We start from the raw sequence: 19,041 nt of genomic DNA, 5'->3' as shown, positions 1-19,041 counted from the left end.
TTTTTCGTCCAAATTGATTCTGTTTTTGGCATTAGTTTTCTGATTCTTTCAAGTAGTTACTGGAGGGATCACAAAAAATTTTACCAACATCTACAAGTCATGCTATGAAACTAATTGGATTCAAAGTAGGCACACCTACGTTGTCAGTTCTTATCATTATTCACCTTAATTAATTTTTTCTTCATTTAACTATTCAAATACTGTGAATCTTTTCTGGATCAGCACCTTCAACTGAATCTTCACCAAGCTGTGGCTCATCTCTTTCCTTTCCACTAAATTTTATGAAAAGCAATTAAAGAGTTTTTTTTTTTTTTTTTTTTAAATAATCTTGTTAACTAACAGATCCATACAAATTAAGAAACACAAATGAAAATATTATCTTCACTCTTAACAATCTAATTCAACTTTTATGGTAGAGATAATGGTGACAGATAATTTATTTTTATGATCTGAATTTAATTATTCTTAAATGCTTAACATTGTCAATGATTTTATCATTGTGTGACTGGAACTTATTTTAAAATATCATTTTATCTTATTTCTTCTAGATCCAGTGCCATGTCTTGAACATGGCATAGTCCTCCAGAAGACAGCACAGCGTATAGAAAGTTTAGAGCTTGAGAATAAGGAATTACTCGAAACATTGGAGGATTACAATCAAGATTACCCCGAGGCTAAAATTCAAGGTAAGTTTTTTGTTATAGATTATTTTTTAGATTAATTTCTTATTGATGAAAAGAACATTTTTTAAATATGATAATTCATTTCCTTGTTGTAGATATTAAGAGTTAGTATTTCAAATAAATTCATTGTTTCCAAATTTTTAAAATGAGGATTGCTAATTTTGGTTAATAGGACTAGTGTTCTTTTCTGCATCTGAAGAAAATCGGAGCTTACATTAGCTGAAATGTTATGAAAATAAAATCCAATAGGAGAATAGTAGTCCGAATAATACAAATTCATTATTGTTATTTATATTATTGGCATGTCTTGAACAGTTTTCTTCATTTTTGTTGTGATTTATTAACTGTTATTGTGAAAATAACAACCATAATGAAAACAGTCTTAAATAAATATAAATAACAATACCTCATCTAAAAACGTACTGTTGAATTCATTGTTAATAACTTCTTTTTTATTGTTTATTTCTTTGTGTGTATGTCTTATAAATCTTTAAAAAAATATTATAGTTACTTTGGTATGGATTTTATTTTTATTGATGAATGTTTGTGCTTTTTTTTTTTTTTTTTTTTTTTTTTTTTGCACATTGTCCTGTTTTGAAATACAGTGATTAATGTTGCCCCAAAACATCAGCTCCTTCTTTAAGTGACATTGCTCACACATAATTTCAAGATAAATCATTGCATACTAGTTGTGTTTTTGAAGTTTGCATTTGATTATTTCATCTCTTTTGGTTACCACATGAATATATTCAACTGTTGACTCTTTTCTTAAAGTGACTTTGTTGATTATTCTACATGGCACACTTTATCTATCTTCATCTTTTGCTCCAATTTTATGTTTTTTTAGGTTTGTTATTTCTTGCAGTTTTCATACTGTCAGCATCGTTAAGTTAAATATTTTCATAATACATTTAAGATAAAATGCATATTGCATGTATGCAACTCCCTCACCCTTTTCTTCCCATACCCATGAAAATATGTTCATCACTTTACCATATTCTCGTTACTGACACAAATAGGATTTGATAATGAAAAAGAATTGTATATTACCCACAAAGAGAAAAGTTACAGTTAACTACAAAATTTAACTTTTATCTAGTTGGTCAAGTGCTAAAAATGATGCCAACTAAAGGCATCTTTGAATCCAGTATAGATATGATTATCTCTTTGTGAATTTTCTCAGTTGCCAGCCTCAAAATCAGTATTTTATTTTATAATGGTATTACATATGCAAATATGAGTATCAACAAAATTGTCGCATTATAGATAACATGTGCACATACACGTGTATATATATATATATATATATATATATATATATATATATATATATATATATAATATAATATAAAGCTGAATGTCTCTGTGTTTGGTCATGAATAGGCTCCTATATGGTTGACTATTTTAAAAAACTGATTACATATAATGATAGAAGATGTATCGAGAAACAGGAATGGGTATGTTTGATCCTGCAGAACGGTGGTTCATAAAAATTGTGGGGTCTGCGTTCGCGCCTGGTCCACAAAGTATGGAAATAAAAAAAATTAAAAATGAAAAAAAACGTTTACATGTGTTTTTTATATAGATGTACATGGGAATACTTTGATAAGTATGTTTTAACTTAAATAGGGATGGTATAATAAAATTGTGGGGTCTGCGTTCGCGCCTGGCCTCCATAAAATGGAAATAGGCACAAACTTTAATAAAGACTTTTCATATCTATCTGCATAAGTATACTTTGATAATTATGTTTCAGTTTGAAGAAATATAGTATAATAAAATTATGGGGTGTTCGTTTGCGCCTGACCTCCATAGAATGGAAATATGTCACAAAGTTTAACAAGGTTTTTTAATATAGATCCACAGAATATTGTATTGTGATAAGGGTTTCAGTGTGAACAGGTATGGTTTAATAAATTATGTGGTTTATCTATTTTATTTTTACTTTCATCATATTTTGCTTTGGTTTTGATACCTCCGAATTCGAAGCTATCTCTTTACAACCCTTCCTTTTCATAACCTATCATACTTTAATAAATCAGAGTCCATTTTCTGTAGGCTGTTTTTGAACCCAGTCAATGACGGGTACTTTTGCTAGTATATATATATATATATATATATATATATATAGTCTTTGAAGTTTTTAACCTTTAAAACTACACAAAAAAATATTTTTTATCATTCGTTAGAAAACCATCTAGTCAGTAAGTCATTTAATCACCTGCAATCACTGCATCAACACGCTCTCAAATTTACTATAATACCAATAATTTATTTTTCAAGGGATCATCAGTTGTTTACCATGAAACACTGTTTTGGGGATTTAAAACAAAACAGTATATTACATCATGGCTCCCCAGCAGTGTTGATCAAACACCACCACCCTTAATCTTAGGAAGAAGACATGTTACAAACATTTGATCCAATTTCCTATTCTTAATTGCAATTACTAACCTTTTCATAGTATAAAAATGAATTTCTTACCTGTGCGATTCATCAATTTCCACATTTAAAATGGATACATTTTTAAATTTTTTAATTTATCAGTCTTGTATTTATAAGATTAGAATTAATCCATTTAACTACTTATCACCCCCACTATGATTAGTATTTAGTATATTTACATTCTTATTTATTTAAAATTAGATATATAAAGGTTAAAAATATTTTTACATATATACATTTTCTTTTCTTTTTATATATATATATATATATATATATCTGTATATATATATATATATTTGTCTATATGTTTATATATATATATATATTTGTCTGTCAATATATTTCACTTTTTTCTGAAATTTTGTATAGACCATTGTTATGATAATGTGCAATGAAGCAAGTATCATGGTATCCGTTCGATACACAGTTAAGAACTAATGCAAAAATGAGCATAAAATTTAACCATATTCAACCATCAATTTGACATAAGCACTCAATTTAAATCAATAGGCCATAACTTTTGCAAATTTTTAACAGGCTAAAAAACCTAGCAAACATATATATATATTTGACCAAAACCTCTGGCTTTACTGGAGGGGGAGACAAAAGCTTGCTGCTATGGTTTTAAATGATTTGAAATAACAACAAAGGGAGACTTGATTCCAAATATTTTTCATATGTTATATCTCCCCTCTTTTGGAAATAGGGTACGATTATGAATATTTTCAGTATCAAATAATCTTTATACTCTGTGAAATATACTTTATGTACGGAAACCAAAGAGAGGAGATATACGAAAAATATTTGGAATTAAGTCTACTCTTGCTGTTATTTCAGATCGTTTTAATCTCCCCTCCATCAAGACGAGAGGTTTTGGAGAAATATCAGACATTTAGTAATTCATATGCAAAACTAGGAAAACAAATGACTATGATTGAAACATTTTATAGCTGTAAAAAAGTGCCAAATATAGGCTTTGGGTGATGGATGATTCACTAAATGTAAGGGCAAATGTTGCATAGTGCATTACACAATTCAGATTATTACCTTTCCAACAAGCCTTCATTTGTTAAATTCTGATCAATAGTCACTGAGATTTGGGACTTATAAAATTGCCAAAAATGTAGTGTGTGTACCTATTTACTATGCCTCCCCACGGGACAGAGTTAGACACCAGGGTCGTTTTTTAACGTGGAGAAAAGGTACAAAAATAAAAATTGTCTCAGTCGTGAAGGATTTCTCCTCCACCGAAAGAGAACAAGAAATAGAAGTGCAGCATCTGAAGAACAGATGGTATTTATTTGCTCCCCCACCGAGCAAATTAGGCACAAGGCCGATTTTTAATGTGAGGACTGAAGGGGAAATGGGGAACAACTCCCCGGGGAGTAGGGGAGCTGGATAGTGACAATTGGTATGAAGGGTTACCCCTACATTGACCAAGGTCTTATATGTGGGGTCGCCCCCACATATGGTCTTTGCTTGCAGTATCTGCCAGAACAGATACTACACTTTGAGATATTAAATCTTTTATTCATGTTAAAAAATACAGAAAAAAATCAACGATGAACAAAAAACTTAGGCACATGGCCAACTCAAAAGGGGGGATTTTGGGGGTCGTTGGTCATCCTTGTCACTCCAGAACTAAACAAAGTCAAAAGTTTCTCCCAGCTAGTATCTTCTTTCACCATAATACCGCATTCACCCTTTCATATTGGGGGGCGTCCTAGTAACTCCCAATTTTTAAAACATTTTTTATTGACATGTAAAAACAAAAAAGATAATAAAATGGTAACAATAATTCATTTGTGTCGAGGGAGGGGGAAGAAAAAACAAAAGGTGATTAGTAGGACCCTCCCAACCCCGTCTAGTTGATAGACTGCCCGTTCCACTAGGTTTATAAAAGGAACCTCGCTTCTGCGGGTCAGTCTCTAGGTGGGGATGCCCTCTAGATGGGGGTGAATGGAGAAAAGAAAAATTTTGTGGGTAAGGGATGGAGGTTAGTTTGTATTTCTTTTTCTCCAAGATGGGTAAAATTTAGAGGAAGGGGTGAAAACAAAAATTGCAGGTAAGAGGGGATGGGGATCTTGGAGGCTTCCTAATCGGGGAGGGATGGAACACACACTCAGCTAGCTGAGAGACTACTTGTTTAATTTAACTTTACAGAACTGCGCGTTCCACACCTAGGCGGGGAACACATATTCAAATTTGGCTCCTCTTCGTACACACAGACTTGCCACATGTATCCATCTTCTGTCAAATGCCGCGCGATGCAGCCTTCTTCTATCACATCTGATCTTCACCCGTAGTTGGTGTTTAAAGAACGCGATCAGATCTTGATCAGAAAAAGACAACACCCCCCCGGCAACCTTGCAGACGCGACGTCCAAATCACCATTCTCGCCACGGCCAGGATCGTAACGTAGACCATTTGTCTTTCCCGGTCCCACGGCGGCCTCACGTTGTCCACAACATTGGATACAGTAATTGGGCGAGGATGCTCAGGATCGATGCGAGCCGTCACCCCACTGACATACGACCAGTACTGGCGGAGTTCGCGGCAATCGAAGAAAGCGTGATCCGTAGTTTCCACGGCCGTTGTCCCACAACGGGGACAATCAGGCGCCTCCAGAAACCCAGAACTGCATTGTATGTTGTTGAGTGGAAGTGCATTTCGGGCCAATCGCCAGGTCAGAGAGAACTCCGAATTGTTCAGATGACTCGAACCTGGCGCCCAGCTCCACGCGGAGCGGATCTCACTCTGCTGCCACCCCAAACGCGCGCATAGCGGGTCGTCAGCGGCCCCCTTCACTAGATCCCTGTGGAGTTCCCTACGGGTAGCAGTCACAAGGTCACTGGACCTTGGTAGTCGTTTTAGCGCGGCTCGGCACTCTTTCATGTAGGCAGATTCTCCCCGCGGCCTGCGACGGCTCTCGATGGAAGGGTCGAGAACGAGGTCGAGGAAGGCGGCAGTAACCACGGGGTGCCACGGTTGGTCCTCCTGCATATAGTGGCTCAGGAAGGCCAGCCTCTCAGCATCTCGATGACACTTCAAGTCCGGCATTCCCAAGCTTCCCTCACACGGACGTTGAATACAGACCTGTCTGCTCACCCAGTGTCTTCCTCTGTCCCAAAGGAGCGAGGACAAGAGTTCGACAAGAGCTTTTAGGTGTTGTGCAGGCAGGGGAAGTACGGCCAGTCGGTAAAGGATGAGAGGAAAGACGTAAGTGGCGCACGCCTCAGCTCTACCCTTTAAGGAAAGTTTCCTAGGAAGCCACGAATTGACTGCAGCCTCCACCTTTGACCGTACCTCCAACCAATTCTTGTCAAGCTGGAGACCCGGTCCGAACCACACGCCGAGGATCCGGACCGGGCCATCTGTCCAGCTGAAGGGCGCAGGGAGGTTTGCGTTGCCACTCCATGCGCCCAACTGCAGTCCTACCGACTTGTTGCGGTTTATCTTGGCCCCTGTAATTCTTTCGTACTGTGTGAGTGCCTCCGACACGACCTCAATGTCTCTGAAGCCCGACACGAAGATCGTGACATCATCGGCGAACGCGGATACCTTGGCAGCTGAGCCGCCAGGCAGAGCCATTCCGCGCAGGGCCGAATTTGCCTCCCCATGTCTCAGTTTGCGGAGAAGAGGCTCCAAAGCCAGGACATAAAGCAGGGGCGACAGCGGACAACCCTGACGAACCGACCGAGAGATAACAAAGGGTTTCGAGCGCTTTCCGTTCACTTGCACGACAGCCATAGGCTGTCGATACATTATGGAGATCCACTTGCAAAAGTCCGGTTTAAAACCGGTGGCCTCTAAGACAGATGCCAGGAAACGATGGTCGACCCTATCGAAAGCTTTGGACTGATCTAAGTTTATCAGCGCGGCTTCCGTGTCGTCATCTATTCCCCCCTCTAGGATCATGCGGATCAGGTGCAAGTTGTTCTGAATCGATCTCCCCTTCACAGCGTAGTTCTGTTCCGGTTCAACCAACTCGTCGATAACAACCTGCAGCCGATTCGACAGGACCTTGGCCAAAATCTTCAACTCTGTGTTTAGCAGAGTTATGGGCCTGTAGTCGTCTAACTCTTCCCCTCCATGCCCGTCACCTTTCTTCAGCAATGTGATCACTCCCTTGGTCACCTGCCCTGGGATGGATCCCTGAGCAAACCAATGGTTGAACATATCCGTCAGAAGAGGCAGAAACATGGGCGACAGCCTCAAGTACAGTTCGCATGGCAGACCATCAAGTCCTGGCGATCTGTCACAGCTGACCTGCTTCAGCGCAGTAAAGACCTCCTGCTCCGTCACCCGGCCCTCGCAACCAGCCGCTCTAGCCGCCTCGAGGCGGCGAGAGTCGGCCAAATAGTCGCTAAACTCAAGGACCGGAAGATCGGGCTGCTGCGTAAAACGCTCCTCGAAATGTTCTCGAAACCCCTCGCAGATCTCCCGAGTCGATTCCAGGGTGCGTCCATTCGGATGTTTGATTTTTGCAATGTATTTGTCCGAGCCACGCCTAGAAACCTCACGGCGCACGTCTGCATCAGAATTGACTGCTTCGTTGCCTATCTTTCTAAGCCTAGCTCTAACTACTTGGCCTTCGTAACGCTCGCTAGTCTCGCGTAGAAGGTCCTGCTTAGCTAGTTCCTGACTAACCCTATCACCCTCCCCCGTAGCCTGGGCTAGTTTCTGCTCTAGCTTCTTCTTCGTCTTGGCCTTATCTAGTGCGAAGCGCTGGGCATACTTGACGGAGAAGCTTCTGATCTTGGCTTTGAGACCTAACCACCACTTACTCCCGGTAACCGCCCCCACTAGTGCCTTTTTAATCAATTCTCTTAACTGATCTTGGAAGTCTTGTATCTCCAGAAGGGAGGTGTTTAACTTCCAGTACCCCGCTAACTTAGGCCTATTTCCTAGCTTCAGCCGGGCCATAACTAATTTATGGTCCGTCTGGCCTAGCCAAGTGAACGTGGGACAAGATAAGAAGTCTACTTCGCCTCTCCTAACTAACATCCTGTCCAAATAGGTATTTGGATAGGAGGAAACACTTTTGGTCCACGTCCACATCTCCCGCCCTGGATGCTCGAACCGAAACCTGTCGACCAGACCGCATCTAGCCATCAGATCAGCCAGGCTGGACTCGCACCTCTCCGATCCTCTAGCTCCGCCTCCTACCTTATCTATGTCGGGGTCTAAGATGGAATTCCAATCCCCCATTAGCACTACCCGCTTCCGACAATCTATAAACGCGTCAAGCTGACTGAAGAATGAGACCCTCTCACGAGCGGTGCTGGGCGCATGAACCGCAATCACCCGAAACACAGAATCTTTTACGGCAACATCGGCCACAACCAGCCTACCCACCGCATCTCTATGGACAACGTCGACCGTCGCCGACAGGGTACGTTTAACCAACACGGAAACTCCCTTCCCCCGCGGGCTGCCATATGCTGAGAAAACCTCAAAGTCTCGGGCCAGCACCTGACAGTCCACAGAGGAAACGAAATGCGTCTCCTGAATCGCAGCAACATCCACTCCCAGGGACAAGAGGTCGTGCCGGAGGCGAGCCGCCTGGCCCGATGATCTCAAGCCCCTCGCATTCAGACTAGCCAAATTCAAAGCCATGGTACCTACCTTAAGGTGTGTTACACTCAGCTCCGAAGTTAGCCGGGGAAAGGACACCGACGTTGTGTGCAATGCTCAAGGTGGTCAGGTTTTTCATGTCCTGACCTTCTGTCACAATGCCGCCGACATCCAAAGGGTAAGTCAATTCAAGGGCCCTATAGAGTGACGGATGGACCAACACTGGGACCCTTCCCTTGCATTGTTTTGCGAGTTCCTCAAGGGAAGGGTCATTTTTCCTAATCAGTTCAATTCCCGGACCAGCCTCTTCAGCGGCTTCCAGCATTGTCCACACGTTGGTTTTGCAGGCCTCAGGAAGCCTGACGAAAGTTGTTAGCCGTGGGGCGTCCGGGAAATTGGAGGGGACATTAACGTTTTTTCCCCCTATCTGTTGGAAGTCCAGCAGAGGTTTTAAATTTTTTCTCTGCCGGTGTGGTAAGCCCATTGCCACAGACAGGGGGTCTACAAAACAAAGTTCCTCTCTCGTTTCGAGGACGAGAGTCCCTGTTGGAGTGAGTCCGTAAGTGGGAGAATCTGAAGGGTCTCTCCCCCTCCCGGGTTAATTCTTTTCTTTCTGGGATGGCGGCTCAATTTGCATTGGTGTGGGGACGAGTGTCTGTGTGGTGTCTGGTGTTGGTGTTGGTGCGGTGTCTGGTGTTGGTGTGGTGTCTGGTGTTGGTGCGGTGTCTGGTGTTGGTGTGGTGTCTGGTGTTGGTGTTGGTGCGGTGTCTGGTGTTGGTGTTGGTGCAGTTTCTGGTGTTGGTGCAGTGTCTGGTGTTGGTGCGGTGTCTGATGTTGGTGTTGGTGTTAGTGCGGTGTCTAGTGTTGGTGCAGTATGTGGTATGGGGGTGGAAGTGGGTTGTGTTGTTGTTAGAGGTGGTGTATGCTCACAGGGAGTGGGGGCTGCCTTTTCTTCCCCTTTCCTTTTCTTTTTTATTCTTTTGAATGAATCGGGGAGTGGTGAGGTTGAGTTCCTCTCCCTCTCACTAGCAGATTCATCCTCAGAGGAGCAGTGTTTTCTTCGCTTGATCCCCGTCTCAATTGGTGTGGGGACCGTTGGTTGTTGCTGCTCCTCTAATTGTTGTTTCTCCGGTTGGTGCTATTGCTTTTCTGGTTGCTGCAGCCGTTTTTGTTGCTGCTGCTGCTGTTCTGGCTGTTGCTGCTGCTGCTGTTTTTGTTGTTGCCGCTGTTTTCGTGGCATTGGTTGTGGCATTGGCCGCGGCAGCTGATGTTGTTGCTGCGGCTGGTTCAACGGCTGGTTTGGCTGCTGCTGCTGTGTCTGCTGCCATGGCTGTTGCTGCGGCTGTTGTTGAGGCTGCTGTTGTTGTCTCAGTTGTTGGGTTGGTTGTGGGACGGTGGCAGATGGGATTGTGGGCTTCCGTTTCCGCCTCATTACCGTGATCCATTCCTCCCCTTTGGCCTCCTGCACAGTTTTGGGTTTCCTCGGTGCTGGGGTTGGTGCTCCGGTTGCAGGAGTTGTGACAACCTGTTTGGACACTGGTGCTGTCTCAGAGGTTGGGACCGCCTTTAGTGTCACTTGAGTAGGAGTTGACCTTTGAGGGCAGCTCTTGGCCATGTGACCCTGTTTTTGGCAGAACCAGCAGTGCGGACGACGCCCCTCCACTACTAATGTCATAGTTGCCTCCTTAAATGTCAGCTGTGCTGGTATCGCCTGGAAGCCTTCTTTCTTTAGCCTCATGGCCACAGTGTAGCTGCCCAAGTGCATGCCGGTTTTCGACCGCACTGGGGTTATTTTTTCCACCTTGCCGAACTGTGTGAAGAAGGATCCCAGGATTTCTGCTGATATTTGCATAGGTACATTGAATACCTGCACCCGGGTCCTTGTCCTGCCCTGGTATTCGGGCTTTAGTTTTATTCTCCCATACTTAATTTCCTGTAGGGAGAGTCTCTCCGCATCTTCCTTGGTGGGTAGGAGGATGTCCCACATGGCGTAGCTCCTCTGGTACAGGTATAATACCGGGATGTTTAGCTTGTGTAGGAGCCCTGCCATGTCTTCCTTTTTCATCCCTAGGAGGCGGTTTTCCGGCATATCCGAGATGATGAGGGAGAGCACTCTGTCTTCGATTGCCTCCCAAGCGCCTGGCACTGGTTTAATTTCTGCCCCCTCTGTGTATTGTCTGTACTTGGTCAAGTACAAGTTTCTATACTCTTGAGGGGACAGTTGCTTCTCTACAGTCTTCCCCCATGCCGACCCTCTTGTTGGTGTTGGATCTTTGGTGAGGTTGGACTGTTTTTGCTGTTCCTTGGCGGAAGGGTTGCTATTTTGAGGGGCATTTCCCTTTCCGCTTTCCTTTGGGACCGACTCTCCCTGCTCTATACTTCTTCCAGGAAATACTTCCCTTTTTGGGGAGTCGGCCTCCTGGGGAGCATTGTCCTCTTTATTGTCCTTGGGAGCTTTTGCCCCTTTTGTTTTGGGGGGGTCTAGGCTGTATGCCCCCTCGTTTTCTTGATTTGCTCCCCTTTTGGCGCAGTAGCCCTCCTGGGGAGCACTGTCTCTCTTATCGTCCTTTGGGGCTACTGCCTCTTGATTTTTGTTGTCAGAGCGGGATGCCCTGTCCAACATTGTTTTTTCTCCCCTTTGTGGGGAGTCGCCCTCTTGGGGAGCACTGTCTCCCTTATCGTCCTTTGGGGCTACTGCCTCTTGATTTTTTTTGTCGGAACGGGATGCCCCGTCCAACATTGTTTTTTCTCCCCTTTGTGGGGAGTCGCCCTCTTGGGGAGCTACTGGTGAGTTTTCTCCCTTCTGGGGGGCGTCCTTCGGTTTAGTGTCCGGGCGGTATGCCCCGTTGCTTTTTGCTTCCCCTGTTGGGGAGTCGTCCTCTTGGGGAGCAGTTTTTCTTGTGGTAGCCCCCTGGCTGGGGGTATCGGTATTGTTGGTCCCCGGGCTGGGGGTGTCCATTTTTGAAAAAAGCTCTCTTTTCCCTGTATAATTCACCAAAATGAGTGACGTGGAGTCGGCGTCCAAAGTGGGAGCCGACTTTGGCGCCAAAGGCGGCAAGAGGGGAGATAGAACTGAGAGAGGGAGTGGGAAGTTAGTGGAGGGAAGAGAGAAAGTGTTTCCGACCCTCCCTCGCGGGAAGGTCGTAAATTATCAGCTCGGATCCCCCCGTGAGGGGGGAGAGCAGAGAAAGACAGACCAAGTGGGGGTGCGGACAGAACGCTACCCAACAAGCTCGCCGGGCACGAGAATGTGTCGCCAGAACAACACTGCCTATCGCTGTGTATGTATCAGAGAACAGATACTACACTTTGATCTTGTTTATATATTTTATTGAGAAAGAAAAAATTGAACATAAAAAACGTACAAAAAATTCAATTCAACAAAATTAGGCACAAGGCCCTACAAGAAATTGGGAGGGGGAGGGTACAGGGTCTTTTTGACTATGTAACAGATGAGACTTTGAAGTCTTACTCTTGACTGGCAACATTTACCAAAATACCTCAATCACTCTGTGGATCCTAATCTAACTAATAACCCCAGCGTTCAATGTAAAATTTAACTATGTACAATTTGTATATTCATTTCTGTATGTTGTGTGTGCATTTTTTTTTTTTTTTTTTTTTTTTTTTTTTGTGTGTGTGTATGTGTGAGAAAATAAAGTTCGATTTCATTAGAAAGAGTTCTTGAATTAATTGACATAAAATGTTCGTGGAGTGGGAAAAAACTAATGAAAATGTTCATTTCAAAAATAAGGAAAAAACTACTAATGTGTTGTTAGTAAGACCCCCCTGTACTATTCTATGTGGCTAGATCCCCCACTGTTTTCCGGGGAACCGAAAACAAGCAGAGCATCCCTAATGGGGTTTGGGGAAGTCGCCTTAATGGAGGTGGGAGAAAATAAAGCAACGGATGGAGGGAGTAGGAAGGTGACCTCTGAGTAGGGGGATGACCGGGAGCATCAGAAAATAAAGATGAGGAGCAGGGGGGTTGGGCAGACTCAGAGGTTCTCTAATACCAAAAAATAAAATCAGAAACAGGATCTCATTTGTACCACCAGTCAAGAGTTACTTTACTGAACTTATAATGCTAACCTAGGCAGGATGGGTTCCGTAGGACCCAGCACCGCCCATGCCATGCCTAAGGAGGGAACACGTATTGAAACTTGGCTCCTCGACGGATGCACAAACTAGTGCTGTGCACCCACCTCTTGTCAAATTCCACTCTAGGCAACCTCTTCCAATCGCATCTGATCTTTACTTTAAGCAAATGTTTAAAGTAAACGATCAGATCCCGATCAGGAACAGATGTCCCTTCGTGGACCAACTTGAGGCGCGCGATCCAAATGGTCATGCGCGCTACTGCTAGGATCGCCAGGGAAACCAAACTTTCCTCCCTGGGGAACGGCGGCTCTATGTTGTACACAAAAGTTCCTACGTCGAGATCGAGCAGACACTCGGCATCGATGCGAGCTGTTACCCCCTCGACGTACCTTAATAGGGGCTGTATCCGGCTGCAACTAAAAAATGCGTGCTCGATTGTTTCGGGCTCGCGTTCGTCACAGCACGGACAGAAGCGGCTGGTATGTTCTTTATACCGGAAAAGTACGTCGAAGAGGGGCAGCGCATTTCGGACCAGTCGCCAAGTCAGGGAGAATTCCGAGTTATTCAGAATCTCCCGTCCCGGCGCCCAACACCATTGAGAACGGACAACCTCCATCGACCATCCTATCCGCCTACAAAGTGGATCCTTCGCGGTCCCCTCCACTAAATCCCGATACAGTTTCTTCCTTAGCTGATCGAGGACATTGGTCCCCGGCAAAGCTCTAAGAGCGGTTCGGCATTCGGAGAAGAACTTGGACTCCCCCTTCGGTCTACGACGACCTTCTACCGAAGGGTTGGGTTTGAGATTGGGAAACGAGTTCTCAACCACAGGGACCCAAGGAGCGTCTCCTTCAAGCGAACGACCCAGGAAAGCCAATCTCTCGGCGTTTCTATGACACAAGAGACTGGGCTGACCCAGGCCTCCCTCGCTCGGATTTTGAACACAGACCTCTCTGCAGACATAATGCTTACCTTCGTTCCACAAAAGTGAATCGAGGCGCCCTTGTAAGCGGGTTAGTCGTTCTGCAGGGAGAGGAAGTACAGACAAACGGTAAAGGATGAGCGGAAAGACGTATGTAGCACATGCCTCCGCCCGACCCTTCAAGGACAATTTCCTTCCAATCCAAGTCTTTACTGACGATTTGACCTTAGACTGTACTTCCGACCAATTCTTTTCCAGCTGAAGTCCCGGTCCAAACCAGACACCAAGAATGCGGACCGGTCCATCGGTCCAGCTGAAAATACCTGGAAGCGAGTTTACCCCGGTCCAGGCCCCCAACCGCAGGCCAACAGACTTGCTACGATTGAAGATGGCCCCTGTTACTTCTTCGTATCGAGCGAGCGCCTCGACCACCGCTTGAACGTCCGTGAGGCAAGACACGAACACGGTGACGTGATCGGCGAACGCGGAAACCCTGGCTCGTGTGCCTCCAGGGAGAGCTATTCCGCGCAGGACTGGTGTAGCCGCCTCGTCCCTTAACTTGCGAAGGAGGGGTTCCAACGCCAGGACATACAACAGAGGCGACAGCGGACAACCCTGTCGCACCGACCGAGAGACAGCGAATGACTCCGACAGCTTACCGTTGATCTGCACCGCTACCGTCGGCCTGTCATACAGAACAAAGATCCACTTGCGGAAGTCCGGATTAAATCCGGCGGCCTCTAGCACAGATCCTAGGAACCGATGGTCGACCCTATCGAATGCCTTGGACTGATCCAAACTGATCAGCGCGGCTTCGGCGTCGTCTTCTGTCCCCTCTATGATCGAGCGTATCAAGTGCAAATTGTCTTGAATCGATCTCCCCTTCACAGCATAAGTCTGGTCCGGTTCGATCAAGTCAGTGATGACAACCTGCAAGCGATTCGCAAGAATCTTTGCCAAAATCTTTAACTCTGTGTTTAGCAGAGTCAAGGGCCTAAAATCATCAAAGTTTTCCCTCCCACCATGCTGTTGACCTTTCCTCAGCAATGTGATCACACCCTTGGTCACCTGTCCAGGGATGGAACCCTGGGCAAACCAATGGTTGAACATATCCTTCAGAATAGGGACCAACATGGGCGACAGCCTCAAGTAAAACTCGTAGGGTAAACCATCAAGCCCCGGGGATTTGTTATAGCCGACCTGCTTCAACGCAGTAATGACCTCATGTTCAGTAATAAGACCATCACAGCTAGCCGCCCGAGCCGCCGTGAGGCGGGGCGAGTCAGCCAAATAGCTGCCAAACTCATCAACCCTGAGTCCGGGTAGTTGGGTGAAGCGCACCGATAGATGCTCCCGAAACCCCTCGCAGATCTCCCGAGTCGATACTAAGGGGTGTCCTTCCAGGTTATGTACTTTACGAATGTACCCATCCGAACCGCGCCTTAAAGCAGCCTTACGCTCAACAGCGTCAACATTCACAGCCTCGTTAGAAACTTTCTTTAACCTAGCCCTAACTACTTGACCTTCATACCGCTCGCTAGCCAAGCGGTTGAGATCTTGTTTAGCTAGTGCTAACTCTAGGGGGTCCCCCCCCCTCCACCGCCCGGGTCAGCTTATCCTCTAAACGCTTCTTTGCCTTAGCCTTATCTATCGCGAGGCGTTGGCTATACTGGACAGAGAAGCGCCTAATTTTGGCTTTGAGACTAACCCACCACTTACTCCCTGTAACCGCCCCCACTAAAGCCCGCTGAATTAGCTCAGTGACCTTCAACCGGTAGTCCTCCAGCTCCAACAAGGTGCTGTTGAACTTCCAGTATCCGGCCAGTTTAGGCCTAGCACTTAAGCTCAAACGGGCCATAACAAGTTTATGGTCCGAGTGTCCTAGCAAGTGGAACGTGGGGCAAGATAGGAAGTCTACATCGCCTCTTCTAACTAATATCCGATCCAAGTAAGTGCTTGGATGGGAAGGCACTACAGGATGCCACGTCCACATCTCCCGCCCCGGATGATCCAGACGAAATCTGTCGACGAGATCGCACGAGGCCATCAGGTCAGACAGACTGCTGTCACACCACGCCGACCCGCTAGTCCCCCCGACCTTATCTATTTTGGGATCAAGGATTGCATTCCAATCCCCCATTAAAACTAACCGTTCCGGATCCACTAAGAAGCCCTCCAACCGTCGAAAAAAGGTTGCCCTCTCTACAGCAGCATTGGGAGCATAAACAGCAACAATCCGAAAAACACTACAATTAACAGCAACATCAACAACAAGCGCCCGCCCGTCCTCGCCTGCGTGAACAACATTCACCGACGCTGACAGGGTGCGACTCACTAGCAAGGAGATTCCACGACTATAGGTATTGCCATATGCTGAGTAGACATCGTAATCGTTTACCAGCACCTGACAATCCCCGTCACAAACAAAGTGGGTCTCTTGGATAGCGGCAATATCTACCTTGAGGGACACCAAGTCTCTCACAACGCGCGAGGCCTTGCTTCGACACCTGATGCCCCTCACATTCAATGTAGCCAAGTTCAAAGACATGATCACTTACCTCAAGCACTGTTACAGACGGGTCTGAAATCCTGGGCAGTGAGGACATGGCAGGCCTGGCCAAGGCTGCCGGTAAGTAAATCCGATGAAGGTGATCCATCCTTGGCCACGCCCCCCACGTCCAGGGGGAAGGTTAGTTTGAGTGCCCTGTATAGCGATGGGTGTACATACATGGGGATTCTACCCTCACATTTAAAGAAAATGTTGGTCAGTGAAGGATGGTCCCTATCCACCAGCTGCTGGCCTGGGATCGCATTCTTCGCTGCCTTAATCATTGCCCACATTCCTCCAGTCCTAGCGTCCTTGTCGACCCTAACGAAAGTGGTCAACAAGGGAGCGTCCTTGAATTTAGTGGGGTCTGTTACTAGTTCTCCACCGACTTTTTCAAAGTTTTTAAGTTTATTGTACCGGACCTTCTGTTGTCCTTTAAGGTCCGGAGCCGGTTGGAGAGGGTCTGTTTCACAAATCCTGCTTCCTGGCAGGAAGGGGAGCTTTTTGGTCCGTTCAGTGCGGACTTTGGGAGTGGGGGAGGGGACCTCTTTTGGTTGATGGGGAGGCTGAGCGCTTGGGGAGGGGGTAGCCTGCTCGTTTTCTTCTTTTTGGCTCCTGTCACGGGATGAGGGGCGGGAAGAGTTTCTTGGGGCCTTTATAGGAGAGGGGGAAGGTTGTTCGGGTTGCTGGGGTGTTGGGATCACAGGGGGCTCATCCTGTGTTGTTGTTGCGAGGGAGTCCTTCTCAGTCTCAGTGGGGGTAGGAGGGTTTGCGCGTGTCTTGCGGCTTTTCCTCCTCCTGGCTCTCCTGATCTCTGTTGCGCTCAGGGCCATAGAGACTGTTGTTGTCTCTTCCTCTGCCTCTGACGCGGCCTCCTCCTCAGATTCTGGTAGTTTCCTCTTGTTTGAGGAGGAGGGTGTCTGTGTGTCCATTTTCTCCGTCTCGCTCTTCGGTTGTTCTTGGTCTTGGGTGACTGTCTGCAAGGATGGCTGTTTGTTGATCTTGCCTTTCTTTACGACCGTCACCCAGCCTGTCGGTGCCTCTGGAGGATTTGCGGCCGGCGCGGGAGCAGCGGCTTGATTTGTTGTCACGCTTGTTCCCGCCGCTTTTGTGGGCTTCTTCCCTCCATTCCTCTTCGGACAGTCCTTCGCCATATGCCCTTGTTGTGTGCACAGCCAGCAATGGGGCCTCCTCCCTTCCACTATAAGGGAGAGTGTCCACTTTCCGAACTTGAGTGTGGCTGGGATGGCGTAGAATCCAGCCTTGTCCAGGACCATCTGTACTTTGTAGTCCCCGGTCATGATGTTTCTTAATCCGCGGACCGGGGTGACTTCCTCTACGTCCCCATACTGGCTTAGGATAGCCCCCAGTTGTTTGGCCTCCATATAGCAGGGGACGTTTAGAGCAGAAACATTTGCTCTCCTCTTGTTCATATAGATGGGTTGGAGCTTTATGTTCCTGCTCTGATGGCAGGTCCTGGACAGCCTGACTGCGTCTTCGGAGGTGGGGAGCAGAACATCCCACTGTGCGTAACTCCTTCTACAGATGTAGTTGGCGGGAATGTTCTGCTCCAGCAACACGTTCATCATGGTGTCCTTGTTGACGCCCGTCAGACCCCTTGTCTTGGTGTCTGAAGTTATCAGCGAGAGCACTCTTTTCTCCAGAACTTCCACTTGACCCGGGAGGGGTTGGATGTTGTTCCCCTGGGTATACTCCTTGTAAGTGGAGTCGAAGAGTGCTCTGTAGTCTTCGGGCGTCAACTTTCCTTGCTGCTCTTTGGGGCCCCATGCCGGTCCTCCATCCTGGTGGGTGTCAGCTGGACTCGGGTTGGGGGGCGTAGCTGGTGTTGTGGGGCTCTCTCCTGTTATGGGCATTTTTGGCTTCGGAACTGGGCCGTTACCAGGCAAAGTAGGCCATTGTGTCTTTGGCGTTGTTTCGTCCTGGCTTGGTTTGCTCTCCGGGCCGCTCCCCTTTCTTATTTTCTTTCTTTGCTGGGTGGCTGTCCCCTTGGGGGATGGAGGTGTCTCCCCTTCTGGTGCCGTGTTCCCAGCTGGAGCCTTGGTGGGTACTGTCAAGGGTGTCTCTCCTTCCAGCTTGGTTTTGTTACCACTGGCCGGAGAGTCACCCCTTTTCCGTATTTGGTCCTCTTGGGGAGTGTTGGGGGGCCAATCACTGTCTTCCCCGCCGAATAGTGAGCAGATGGAGGCTATTACATCTTCATCCAGCGCCTCGGTTTGGTCCGCGGTGCTGTTTTCCTCCTTTTCTGTTGGGAAGTCGCCCTTAGGGGGAGCGGGGGATGGGTTCCCCGGTCTTCCTCCCTTGGTTCTGCCGTCCTGGGGTGCAGCTGGTTGGCTGGGTTCTGCACTTTCCCCAGCTAGTGACTTAACGGCAGCTTTTTCCGCTGGGTTGCCCTCGTGGGGAGCGGTTGCAGGTGCTTTTTGGGGGGTCGCCGCGGGCTGCGGCCCTACCCTCCCGCTTTCTTCCAAGGTTTCCTGGCGCCGTCTCGCCGGGAGATGCATCAGCTCCCTCACATAGGGAGTCGTTCGCAGTTGAGATGCTGCGCATTTGGGGTGACGTACCCCTCCTGCCTGGCATCGTGGCGGTTTTCACTGGCCGCTGGCGCGGACCAAAGTGTAGTGGGGGAAAAGAAAACCCAGGGGAATGGAGGGGGAGGAGGGGGAGGAGCGGACTTTGAAGAAATTAGAGTTTTTGACTTCCCCTCACGGGGATGTCGGGTTAGCAACTCAGATCCCCCCGCGAGGGGG

At 46.8% G+C, this 19,041-nt stretch overlaps 1 protein-coding gene across 8 annotated transcripts in view; it reads left to right on the top strand.

The window, feature by feature from the left end:
* The window catches only part of LOC145280019 (homeobox protein cut-like 1), a 971,332-nt gene that overhangs the window by 498,874 nt on the left and 453,417 nt on the right, over positions 1–19,041 (top strand). For all 8 annotated transcript variants that reach the window (XM_080131683.1, XM_080131692.1, XM_080131675.1 and 5 more), the window contains one exon: positions 549–686. In XM_080131683.1, coding sequence (XP_079987809.1) covers positions 549–686 — 138 coding nt within the window. The remainder of the gene's footprint in view (positions 1–548; positions 687–19,041) is intronic.

The sequence above is a fragment of the Euprymna scolopes genome, chromosome 1 (genome assembly GCF_053919585.1).
Source record: "Euprymna scolopes isolate OS-2025 chromosome 1, ASM5391958v1, whole genome shotgun sequence".
In the NCBI taxonomy this organism is placed as follows: domain Eukaryota; kingdom Metazoa; phylum Mollusca; class Cephalopoda; order Sepiida; family Sepiolidae; genus Euprymna; species Euprymna scolopes.
Note: the sequence above shows the minus strand (reverse complement) of the source record. Positions and strands in the feature narration are given on the sequence as shown.